The 13,087-nt window shown below is 38.1% G+C and overlaps 1 protein-coding gene across 7 annotated transcripts in view; it reads left to right on the top strand.

Annotated features, from left to right (window-relative positions):
* The window catches only part of Usp34 (ubiquitin specific peptidase 34), a 180,158-nt gene that overhangs the window by 86,789 nt on the left and 80,282 nt on the right, over nucleotides 1-13,087 (top strand). For 5 of the 7 annotated variants that reach the window (XM_076938022.1, XM_076938021.1, XM_076938018.1 and 2 more), the window contains 7 exons: nucleotides 1,725-1,825; nucleotides 2,116-2,325; nucleotides 5,779-5,814; nucleotides 7,357-7,482; nucleotides 7,966-8,088; nucleotides 8,213-8,296; nucleotides 10,283-10,369. In XM_076938022.1, coding sequence (XP_076794137.1) covers nucleotides 1,725-1,825; nucleotides 2,116-2,325; nucleotides 5,779-5,814; nucleotides 7,357-7,482; nucleotides 7,966-8,088; nucleotides 8,213-8,296; nucleotides 10,283-10,369 — 767 coding nt within the window. The remainder of the gene's footprint in view (nucleotides 1-1,724; nucleotides 1,826-2,115; nucleotides 2,326-5,778; nucleotides 5,815-7,356; nucleotides 7,483-7,965; nucleotides 8,089-8,212; nucleotides 8,297-10,282; nucleotides 10,370-13,087) is intronic. The other 2 variants (XM_034508486.2, XM_076938019.1) reach the window with 1 other exon arrangement.

Raw genomic sequence — 13,087 nt, 5'->3', positions numbered from 1 at the left:
CTGCTCCAGTCCTGCAGGTCAGGGTTCAGCAAGAGAGAGAGAGGACGGACTGGAAGAATGGAGACCAGATAGAGTGTGATTCAATCCCGTTTATTCTTCAGTCTCTCTTCTTCTCTTCAAGTCCCTAGTTCCCAGTCCTAGTTCTAAGTTGCTAGTCTCTTTCCCAGTTTCAAGTTACTTCTTCCTAGTGCAAGTGTCTAATAATTGTTGCCTGTCTCGAGTCTCAAGTGCCTACTGTCTAATTCCAAGTTCTTCCTCCAAGTGCCAAGTGCCTAATACCTAATAATAATTTCTTCTGTCTGCCTCTCGCCTTTTATGTCTCACTTCTATGTCACACCTTTAAGTCATGCCCCTTAGGTCTGGTCTCTAAATCTGATCTCTAAGTCACGCCCTTAAGTCACACATCTTTTTAAGTCTCACACACCCAAGGGAAGATCCTGGGTATCTAAAGCAAGATGTTATCAGAGTGTGCTCAGCTGTTGTAGGCGATTGTAATCAAGTCTCTTGTCAGGGTATATGGCTCAAGATGGCTGCAAGGATGATAGCCGCCTTCTGTCGGCTCCCCACAAACAATTCTGTTTTATTTCCCAATTAAGCATTATTATTATTATTATTCAGTTATTGACTATATAGTAATTATTTTCAGTGTCTACTATGTTTTAGTGTCTGAAATCTATCAGTAAGTATAAGAAAAAGAAATGTGCCCGGTTGAAACTGAATTTTAATTTTTGTATTTTGTTGAGGAAAGACTTTCTTTAAGGAAAAATAACATAAACTGAAGGGATAATAATGAGATGGGTCCTCTGACATTCATATTTAGACAGAAGCTCTCATTTTGAGTGCCTTGAGGAAGATCAAGTTATGTGCTCTGTGAACTCCTGGAGCAGACATTTTATTTCTTTAGGTGGGGCAACACCTTTTACAGAAAGAACTAGGAGCTGAGCAGGGCAGCACACACTTTTATCCAATTACTTGGGAGGAAGAGGTAGAATTATCTCTGATTTCAAGGTTAGCCTTGTCTACATAGAGAGCTGTAGTGTAACCTCGCCTACTTTGTGAAATGCTGTCTCAAAACAAGAAAAGCCTGGAGCCTGGTAGCTGAAGCACAGATGTGAAGTAGGGGGAGGTGGTGGGAATGCAAGTCAGGATAGATAAGTAAGCTGCAACAGACTCTGAGGCATTCTTAAAATTACCTGTGCTAAATTTATTGAAGAAACTCATTGGTCTTTTAATTATTGGTTATTGAATATTCTGATAGTCTTAAAGAGTGTAATTTTTTTTCTCTATATAACAGATTGGTTTTTAATTTATAATATTTGTTATGTTTTGTTCATGTTCAAAATTAGGGGGATTCTCAGTTGAAATACTGAGTGGTGTGTGTATGTGTGCAGCTAAATACATTAAGCTTTCTGCATTTGAGTTCTCTGCATATACTGAGAAAAACGCAAGAGTTCTGAGAAGATTCTTGCTGTCTATTGTAACAATCTAACTTATTGTTAAGAAAATACAGGGATTGCTCTAATTATACTAGTGGTAAAAAGATAACTTGTATCTTGAACCTAGGTAATTTAAGACAATAAAAACCACTTAGGGAGCAAGTACTCTTATCTCTGCTTCTCACAAGTGACACATTTAAGTTTAATGAACAGTGAATGTTTTGCTCTGTTGTATCATTGTTAGCAAATGGCGTTAAAAGTTTATTTCCCTTTTCTGTTGTTTTCAAGGTGGCCTCATGGGGCCTGTCAGGATGATCTCGTCTGGACATGAATTAACAACAGACTATGATGAAAAAGCACTTCATGAACTTGGTTTTAAAGATATGCAGGTACATACATAAATTATAGTTTGAGTTTTATTTATGTTTTCCTGAAAATTAATAATTGAAGTCTGGATAAATAGTTCTAAATACTGTGCATTAAAATTATAAATGGAGTTATATTATACCTCAATTTTATTGTTTTTTTTTTTTAATTAAAAATAATTAATGTATTTTTTCCTATTTCTTTTATTCCCCCTGTCTGTCTGTCTGTCTGTCTGTCTGTCTGTCTGTCTGTCTGTCTGTGTCTCTTTGTTTCTCTCTCTCTCTCTCTCTCTCTCTCTTTCTCACTCACTCAGATGGTATTTGTATCTTTGGGTGCACCAAGAAGAGAAAGAAAAGGAGAAGGTGTTCAACTGCCTGCATCTTGCCTCCCACCACCTCAAAAGGACAACATTCCAATGCTTTTGCTGTTACAAGAACCTCATTTAACTACTCTCTTTGATTTATTAGAAATGCTTGCTTCATTTAAACCACCCTCAGGAAAAGTGGCAGTCAATGACAGTGAGGTAATGCTCAGATTTCTTGCCCATAGATTTTATTTTTATTGAGATATTAAGAAACAATTTTCTAATCTCCGACAGTGAAGCCTAGGAACCTTTTTATTTGTTTAAGTTTTTGTTTGTTTGTTTGTTTGTTGTTTCTCTGTAGCCCTGGCAGTCCTAGAATTCACAGAGAGATCCTCTGCCTCTGCCACTCAAGTGCTGGGATATAGGGCATGTGCCACTACTGCCCAGCCTAAATATGGTTTTTTTTTGGGGGGGGGGGCACTTATTATTTTGTTTGCTCAGGATTCACTTGTTTGTTGGTTATCAACAAGTTAATATATTTAAGCTTAATATGACCTAGGCATACTGTAATAAAAGTATTGTTTACAAAATAATCAATTTTAGACTTTATTGAGTCAGTTGTGGGAGGTAGCCTTACATGCCTTACAAGTAAATAATTTTCAGATAAAATATGTTTTAAGTCCAAAACTACCATTCAGTTAATTAGGGGAACCCAAGTGAAAGAAACCCACGTGCATGTTACTTGGTTTGGGATGATTTCTGTGAGACCATCCAAAATCTGAATTAGAGGAATAAGGAAGGACTGGAAATGATCTCCATGTAACAGTCTCCTGTTTTATCATTGCTGTAGATGGTTTGTTTTGATAACAGTCTGACTTGTCTGAAATTGAACTTGGAGCCCTCCTGTCAGAGCCTTCCAAGTGCTGTTTCAGGTGTCATGTTGCACGTCTAGTAGCTGTCTCAGTCTCAGTCTTGCTCACCTGCTTACTTGCTGGTGGTTGGTTTTGAGGCACAGCTTCACATCTCAGCCTGTGGCAATCCCAGCTGAGGATTAGCAGTCTTACTTGGAAGTCATTTCTTAGAAGCACTTACTCAAACAGGGTTAGAACTAATGGACGGGGATGGGAGAGTGGAGGACTGTAAGGTTTCTTCCCATGTTAACCAAAGTAGAGGCAGAAGCATAGACCCTCTAGGTTTTGTTTTAAATGAAGCATGCTTGCTTGGCAAGTTCCAGAGGTCATAAGAACTTAACACACTTGTCCAGGTAAGAATTGAAAATGCTCTAGAATAGCGTGGCAGTGGTAGACAAATGTGATAGAGTTAGAAACACAATTACTTTGTGGCAGATTTAAAAGATGACAAAGTGATTCTTTAAGGAGGAGGGTATAAGAATGGTATATAGTTTCTGGCTTGAGGAATTAGTTTGATTCCATTTTAAATGAGAATACATGTTTGAAGGTTATCAGTTGAAGATGTCAAGGAAACAACTTAAATCCGTATGTTTCTCTGCTTTCTCACTTCCTATTTTGTACCTTAGGCTGGCCTCCCAGCTCAGTCTCCTCCTACCTTTTCTACTGAACAGTGAAACTATAGCACTTTCCACACTGTGCCTGTTTATAGTTTGTTTTTAGTCCAATGGCCTTGATAATGACTATCTTTTGTTTTGTTTTGTTTTGTTTTTTGTTTTTTGAGACAGGGTTTCTCTGTGTAGCCCTGGCTGTCCTGGAAGTCACTCTGTAGACCAGGCTGGCCTTGAACTCAGAAATCCACCTGCCTCTGCCTCCCAAGTGCTGGGGTTAAAGGTGTGCGCCACCACTGCCCACAATAATGACTATCTTAAGGTCTTTATTGTTCATATTCCTTTTTAAAATTAATTAAAGTTATTCATGTTACATCCTGATCACTGCCCCCCCAACACCCTCTCACAGAATCCTTTTCCCCCATCTCCTCTCCTTCTCTTCTGAGAGGGTGGAGGCCTCCCTTTGCTACAACAAGTTTCTGTGGAGCTAGGCCCAACCTTTCCCACTGAGGCCAAACACAGCAGCCCAGCTAGAAGAACATATCCCATAGTCAGCTTATGGGATAGCCCCCATTCCAGTTGTTCAGGACCCATGTAAACAATAAGCTGCATGTCTGCTACATATGTGCATGGAAGCCTAGGTCCAGTCTTTGTATGCTCTTTGGTTGGTGGTTCAGTTTCTGAGAGCCCTGAGGGTTCAGGTTAGTTGACTCTGTTGGTCTTTCTATGTAGTTTCTATCCCCTTTGGGACCTTCAGTCCTTCACCCAGCTCTTCTATAAGAGTCCCCTGGCTCCTTCCCCTGTTTGGCTGTGGGTTTCTGCTTCTCTTTCTGTTTTCTGATGTATGGAGCCTCACACAGTGATTGGTCAGGGATTGGTGCTTGCCCATGGGATTGCTCTCAAGTTAGGTTGGTTATTGGTTAGTCATTCCCTCAGTCTCTGCTTTATCCCCATTACTTGGATTTCTTGAAGACTGGACAAATTTTGGGTTGAAAGTTTTGTGAGTAAGGTTTGGTGTCCCTATTGATCCACTGGGATTCCTGCCTGGTTGTAGGAGGTGGCCTCTTCGGGTTGTATATTACTAAAGCTGTTTTTTAATACAAATAGTCATGTTTTTTAAGATTGTCAAAAAATGGCTTTCTTGTTATATATGGCTATTTTGTTTGTTTTCTTTCTTTTGGAGATAGTGTTTCTTTCTCTGGCTATACCTATTGTCCTAGAAATACAGTATGTAGATCATGCTGACCTTGAACTCAGAGATCCTGAGTGCAAATTCTGGGATTAAAGGCATGGGTTACCACACCTGGCCTTCTTTCTATACAATATTTATTGAAAGAAAACAGAAAGGAACAAAAATTTTGGCAAGAATCTGAGGTCTGTCTCTGGCTAGTTCATAACAATGCTTAAGTGATGCTATGAAGGGTGTGCTGGAGACAGCAGACTGGAGGAATTCTCCACTATATAAGATAGCAGCAGTCCTGTACTTTTACTTCATTAGGGCCACACTAGACTTGATCAACTAGTAATTCACAACATCAGTCACAGAGAGTATACTTACCACTAACAATCTCCCAGGAAATATTTGTTCTATCAATAAAATGTTTTTTATCTGCTTTAGGCTACACTCATCCTGTCTTATATTGTTGGTCCTTTTAATTTATAACAGAATCCTAGTTGCATAATTTTGGGGATTTTTCTTCAAATCCATTTTTATATTTAGAACAAAGTCTTCCTATGTATTTTAAATAATTTTTTAATACATTTATTTGTTTGTGTCTGTTTCTGTGCTTACTATATTCACAAAGATCAGAGGACATCCTGTGGGAATCAGTTCTGTCCTACCATGTATAATGTATGTCCTTGGGTTCTAATTCAAATCATTAGGCTTGTTGGCATGTGCCTTTGTACCGGCCACAGCAGGTGTTACCAGCCTGGTCATCTCACCACCTCTAGCTTTCCCTTCCTCTTTCATCAACCTTTAAAAGAAATGGTTGTGAAGAAAGTGGACTCAACTTTTTTGAGTGTGTGTTTGTGTGTGTGTGTGTGTGTGTGTCTGTCTGTCTGTCTCTGTGTGTTGCATTCATCTATCATAGTACAAATGTGGAGGTCAGAGAACAGTTTGCAAGAGTTGGTTCTCTGTTTCCATCATGTAGGTCCTGGGGATGAAACTCAAGTCATTGTCCTTGGTGGTAAGCACCTTTTACCTACTGAATTATCTCACTGGTTCTGGATTCAGTTTGATTATGATCAGTCACATTCTACCCACAGATTCAGAAGAATCACTCTGGGATTGCCTTAGTTTCTTCATCAGGACTGTGAAAAGGAAAGTTTGCTGTAGATTCCCAGTTCTAAAATTCTCTTGTTTTCAAAATTAGTCCATACAGTTGCCATATTTATATTCTCCCCATTATCAGTTTCAGTGAATGAATGAAAATTTCCAACAAACATTAAGTTGGAACTCAGGTCTTCAGGCATGTTATCTGCTAAGACATTTTTCGCTGGTTCTTAGATTTTTGATACTGGATCTCATGTGGACCAGGCTGCTCTCAAATTCAGTATGTAGCTGAAGCTGACCTTTAACTCTTTATCTTTGTGCATAGTATTCTCTCCCCAACATCTGCCCCACACCTTTAGACAGGATATTACTAGGTAACCCAACTTGACCTTAAACTAAAATTCTTCCTCCTTCAGCTCCCTGGATGCTGGAAGTATATAGGTATACACCATAGCTTGCAAAGCTTTGCCATACTTTTTATATAATGAATTTATGTAAACATAGATGATCATGTGCTTATAGATCCCAGAACCAAACACCACATATACAGAAGGGCCACTTTAAACCAGCTTAGTAAAGCGATTGTCGTTAGATCTTCGTTATTACTTACAGGGTATGTCTTGGTATTCAGTGCATTTTATTAACACTGAGAATTATGGTTATATTAGTAGCTGTACAATAATAAATTTACTAATACTCTATGAAAAATACCAGGACAGTAGGTTTTATCTTTTTGGTGTAACTTTTCTTCTGCATTGCTGCCTTACTTGAGCAGTGGGTAAAAACTTGCTTTTTAATTGTGCTTTTGAAAACATCCTTTTTCTAGTCTTTGTTTTATTTGCTCACTTTATTCACCTTAAGTTTTATCAAACGATAATGGCAAAAATCAGGTTCATTAAAGTTTGTGCTTTCCTTTAATTTTTTCACAAATAGGTCAGAATTTAATTTAGTGAGTTTTTGTTGTATATAGAATGGTAATCTGCAAAGAAGAAATAAGAGATGTGAAAATTATGAAACAAATGGTTAAACTTCTATTTCAAAACTTGCTTGAGAACAATGATCAGCCAATATAAAAAATGTTGAGGGGCTGGAGAGATAGCAGAGCAATTAGGAGCACTGGCTGCTCCCAGGGACCACATGGCAGCTCCGGGCCGTCTATACAGGGGTCTGGTGCTTGTCCTCGTCTGGCACGCAGGTTTATATGCAGCCGAGCCCTCACACATAAAACAAACAAAAACAAAACAAAAAGAGGAAAATGATGGTGAGAAGTAGAAAAATTGCTACTTCTGCCTAGTTTATTCATTTTCTTGAATACATTTACCCTGAGAAAAGTAGTATTAAATTTTCAGACTTTTTTAAAAGGGTAAGAAATTTTGGCAAAAACAGTTTTTAAAATTGAAGTTAATTTTTTTTCTTTTGATCTAGCTTGATAAAATAGTGTTCTTATTTTATGTAGAGTTTAAAATGTGAAGAGCTTCATCTTCATGCAGAAAATCTTTCAAGGCGTGTCTGGGAGTTGCTGATGCTTCTTCCTACTTGTCCAAACATGCTGATGGCATTCCAGAACATCTCAGATGAGCAGGTGAGCCACAGGCTTTGTACCCTCACAGGCAGTGTTTGTGTGCATAGATGCATAGATTCTAAGGAGGCTAGAGGCTGTTGTTAGATCATATCATCATACTGTCATCCTCCTGTCCCTTCTCCCCTTGAAAAAGGATTGGCTCTAGAATGTGATTAGTGATCACTTTTGTACAAACATTTCAAAGCTACATATTCAAACGTTAGTTCATATACTGATAGCAGAAACAGCAATTTTCTAATTTAATTCTTTTTTTTCTGTGCCTTTTTGATAAAATTTTTTAGTTTAACAATATCTAATGAATGGTTTATGCTTTAAACATGCTGCCAGTACCATTTCTGATCCTTGTTGTCTTATATTTTGATGTTTTTAAAGTGTGCAGTATTTGTGTCTCATGTTAGTATTCATTTTTATGAATTTTAAAACGTTAAAGAATTATCTAGTAAGTTGTCTTGCTAAACCTGTTTTTTCTTTTTGTAATTTAAGAGCAATGATGGACTTAATTGGAAGGAACTTCTCAAAATTAAGAGTGCTCATAAGTTGTTATATGCTCTTGAAATTATTGAAGCCCTAGGAAAACCTAACAGAAGACTAAGAAGAGAGTCAACGGTAATGACAGACCCCGTGTGGTCATTAAAGACTTTACTCTCCCAAATTCCAAATCATACTATTAGTTCATTCTAAGTTTTTCTCCTGATAGCCTCCCTTATTTATATTTTTCCCTTTCTCACAGGGAAGTTACAGCGATCTTTATCCAGATTCTGATGATTCAAGTGAAGATCAAGTGGAAAATAGTAAAAATTCCTGGACTTGCAAGGTTTGATCATAATTGTTTTGTAAAAGATTTTTAAAAGTACTTTTTGCATTCTACAAATCATTAACTTGAGGATTTTTTTTAAAAAGATTTATTTTAGTTTTATGTTTTTGAGTGTTTGCTTGCATTGCATTGAGGACTCTTTATATCCTCTTGAACTCGAATTTCAGATGAAGATAACCCTTTCTGTAGGAACCTGAGTCCTTTGCAGTAGCAGTATGTATTCTTAGTAACTGAACCATCTCTCCAGCCTCAGAGGGAGGCAGAGAGTTAGTTGCTGGGTGTGGAGTGTGTGTGTTTGTGTCTGAACATAATGTAAGGCAGACAGGAAGTTTTTAAGCTGCTTGAGGATTCATAGGGAGTTCTAGGTAGTGGTCCCTGAGTAGTCAGCAGATGCTCCAGGGAGAAGGGAGGTGGGAGATGGCAGCCACCCACTCAAATGCAGTCCTTCTGCTTCATATGGGTCAGCTTCATGGTCACCTGTTTGAAGAGGGTGGGGACTGTTCAAGACTACAGTTGACTATGAGATAGCAAAGGAAGAAATGAGGCCTGGAAGTACCGAGGTGATGAGCACCTGTCACTAGAGCCTAGTGCTCTTAGAGACCTCTGAGTCCTATCCAGCAAGAGAGACTCAAAAGTAGGGACCAGTGTCCAGGCCATGGGGGACAGGGTTGTTGTAAGTGGTCTCCAGTGGCCAGCAAACACACACAATGAGGGAGGCTGTGCCTATGATCTAGTTGAAGAAACCATTGATAATGTCTAAGTGTGCAAAAGTGTCAGTGGCAAAGATGCCAGTTGTGCCACTGGGACCCAAGATGAGAAGTTCATTATTGATGACAGCCTGTGGTAGCTGATTTCCATGGTCAGCTTGCTTGGATTTGGGATCACCTAGGAAACACAGTCCTTAGCATGTATGTGAGAGGGTTTCCAAAGGGACTGCAATGAGAATGATTTAGCCCAGATGTGTGACACAATCTCATACACTGGTGTCCTGAACTGAATAAAGCCGTAAAAGGGGGAAGAGCCAGGGGATTATTTGTTTCTCTCTACTTCCTGACTGCAAATGTAATGTGACCAGCTGCCTCCTGTTCCTACTGCTGTGTCTTCTGTAGCCTGTCTTCTGTAGGAGAAGAGGGGGAGAGGGAATGTGGGAATATGCTTAGAGCCTATCCTCTAGTGTCAACCTTACACATTCTTTGAGACAGGATCTCATTGGCTTTGAACTCATCAGTCAAGCTTGCTGCCTGGTCAGCAAAACCTAGGTATATTTTTGTCTCAGTTTTCCCAGTGCTGTGGTCATGAGCACTTACCATCATGTTTTTAGGTGGGTTTCAGGCCTTGAATTTAGACCTGTGCTTACAAGGTAAGGCTTTTACTGAGTGACCTATAAACATGTTTGTCTTTAGCTCCACCTAATTTACTCTTAAAGTGTAGGTGAAAACTTACACTTTTACCCTAAATGATAGTAATGTTAAGTGAGATTATTTAATGCTTTGTCTCTCCTAATTTGTAGCCTAATTTTAGTACTGGTATTCATCCCATGCCACTGTCATCTTTGTCTCCTCGTCCTCCAAAACACATTAAAATTAGGACATTGTAGTATCTGAAGTTTCATTGCTAAAATTTGAATGTTTATAAACTATAACCAGACTGAAATTTCTGAAAATATTTTATATAGAAATTACTTTTAGCTAAAAGGTGGTGGCTCACACCTTTAATCCTAGCACTTGGGAGGCAGAGGCAGGTGGATCTTTGTGTTCAAGGCCAGCCTGGTCTACAGAGTGAGTTAGTTCCAAGACAGCCAGGGCCACACAGAGAAATCTTGTCTCACTGCCCATCCTAAATTGATTTTTTTATTTATAGACTGATTTTTCTAATAAAACAAGATTTTTATAAATGTTTGCTAATAAATGCTAAGCCAACAAAAGACATTATCATTATTCCATATAACTAATTTCCTTTTATCTTTACTTTCAAAATTGCTTACAGTTTGTTGCTGCTGGCGGGCTTCAGCAGTTACTAGAAATTTTTAATTCTGCAATTCTAGAGCCTAAAGAGCAAGAATCATGGACTGTGGTGAGTGAACTCATTTATTTTGACTAATTATAGTTGTTACCTTAATTCAGTCACTTCTGTTTCATTGGCAGTGAACTTGCTACATACTTGATTGAGTTGATTAAGACATATAGTAGAAAGGAAAAGTTTTGGTAAGTTGATACAGAGTGAAATTATGTAACTGAATGAAACCAAGCGGGAAGATTATTTTTGGTGTAGGAAGATGACTTAGTGGCTAAAAGCACTTGCCATGCAAGCCTGATAAACTGGAACTCATGCAAAAGAGAGAACGGACTTCCACAAAGTTATCATCTGACTTTTACATATGACTCTCTACCTCTATTACCTTCGTGTGCACACACACACGCACACGCGCACACACACACACATGTACACTCGTATAGTTTAATATAAGCTATTTTTATTTTGTTGTTCTTTTCCCTATTTGTGGTTTTCGAGACCAAACTTCTTTTATTAGCCCTATCTGTTCTCAAACTCACTCTATAAACAAGGCTTGAATTAAACTCACAGAGGTTGCCTGCTTTTGCCTCCAGAGTACTGGGATAAAAAGCGTGCACCACCACTGCTGCCCTGCTAGAGTATTTTTAACATACTTGACATGAATAAGTGCTAAATTTAATTATTCAGAAATATTACAAGTTCGTGAACAATTATTTATTAGATTGCTTAAATCATTTATTAGTGTTTATATGGTTTTAAAGTTGTTTTTGCTTTCTTTTGAGGTGTGTTGTTTGTCTTTTAGTCAGGGTCTCCCTGTGTCCCCAGGCTGTAACTAACCCTACTCCACTCAATGCTGGTCTCAAAATTTGAATCTTCCTGTCTTTGCCTCCTGAGTTCTGAGTGAGATTACACTAGAGCTACCATGCCAACTTTTTACTTACTTTTTAAAAGTGGTTTAGGCTATGTGTAGAAGCCCACACCTTTAATCCCAGTACTCAGGAGGCAGAGGCAAGCAGATTTCTTTTTTAGTTCAAAGCCAGCTTGGTCTACAGAAAAAAGTTCCAGGTCAGCCAGAGCTACATGATGAAACCCTGTTTCTATGTTTAAAACAAACAAAAAGTCAATAAAAATGATTCATTAATATATATCTGCTAACTTGATAGATATAGCACTAGTGATTAAATGTAGTTTTTTACCAGTGACTTGGATCTTAGCAAATGAGTGTCTTTTGTTTTGACTAATTGTGCTTCTATAGCAACAGTACATAAAAATGTATCTAGACCAGACTGATTTATCTGCCATGGCATCAAGAAACTGGGGATTATAAACCTTTTTGTTTGTATAATAATTAGAAGTTTCACTAGTTCTTTTTGTAATATTTCACATAAATATTTTTCTCTCAAAAAAAAAAAAACCCCTACCATGTTACTATTATGAAGTTAAAGTAACACTACTTTAATATTAGGTAAAGGAAGTTGCTAGTGCAATAGTCACAACTTACACAACAATGCTGTCAATCTTTGAATTAAATATAAAATTATTTTTATGTGGAAGTCCAATGTACTTGCATTTTAGAGTTAACCTTGATGTAACAGTTTAGCATCTGTTATCAGATACTGTGTTGTACTTTGTACAGTTGATTCTTTCTCTCCGCCATTTTAGGTTCTGGTAACTACTCACAAATTTCGGTTGTGAGGTTTTCGTGGCATGTGTCTTTACCTACTGTGCCCCCTCACCTGACCCCTCCAGTTTGCTTTCTCATTAATTATATTCTTTTAAATGGTTTGCTTTCTTTAGGATTATGTTGTTTGTGTTTTATTTAGGGTCTATGTTCCTATGAGAAGCAGAGCATCTTTTTCTGTAGTATTGGTCAGTAGTGTGTGTGAGTGCATGTGTGTGCGCATGCACATTTGTGATTGTATGTACACATTTTTATATTTTTTTTCAAATACCTTTGCAGTTAGGCTGGAAGAAATGTATCAATGAGTATTTGTAGTGTTTTCACTTGTCAGTGTTATCAATATGCTGCTGTCAATAAGGCTGACTTGGGTGTATACTTAGGAATTTTAATTGCTGAGATTAGTAGCAATTGTGTTTAATATTTTAAGACCCAGCCAAATAGGTCTAACATTTATATTCCAACAAGCTTTGTTTATCCTAGTTTCTACACAAAGGTCATTTACTATCTTTGAGATTTTAGCCAGTCTAGGGCTGATGAAGTTATATGTTCCCATGGTTTTGATTTATATTTTCCTGATAAACCAGTATGATTAAAAGATATTTTTGTATGCATATTGGTCATTGTCTTAGTTAGGGTTTTACTGCTGTGAACAGACACCATGACCAAGGCAACTCTTATAAGGACAGCATTTAATTGGATCTGGCTTACAGGTTCAGAGGTTCAGTCCATTATCATCAAGGCGGGAACATAGCAGCATCCAGGGCAGACATGATGTAGGAGGAGCTGAGAGTTCTACATCTTCATCTGAAGGCTGCTAGCAGAATACTGCCTTGGAGGCAGTTAGGATGAGGGTCTTAAAGCCCATACCCACAGTGACAACACCTACTCCAACAAGGCCACACCTTCTAATAGCACCACTCCCTGGGTCGAACATACATAAACCATCACAGTCATCTTGTATGTCCTTTGCATACATGTCATTTCAGACTATTGAATGCTTTTATTGTTGAGTTTTAATGTCCACTGTGTGTTTTGGATACTGATTTCTTAGCAAGCATAGGGTTTCAAATACTTTTCTGCCAGTAAATGGTAACTTT

Source organism: Arvicanthis niloticus, chromosome 7 (assembly GCF_011762505.2).
Source record: "Arvicanthis niloticus isolate mArvNil1 chromosome 7, mArvNil1.pat.X, whole genome shotgun sequence".
Taxonomy (NCBI): Eukaryota; Metazoa; Chordata; class Mammalia; order Rodentia; family Muridae; genus Arvicanthis; species Arvicanthis niloticus.
Note: the sequence above shows the minus strand (reverse complement) of the source record. Positions and strands in the feature narration are given on the sequence as shown.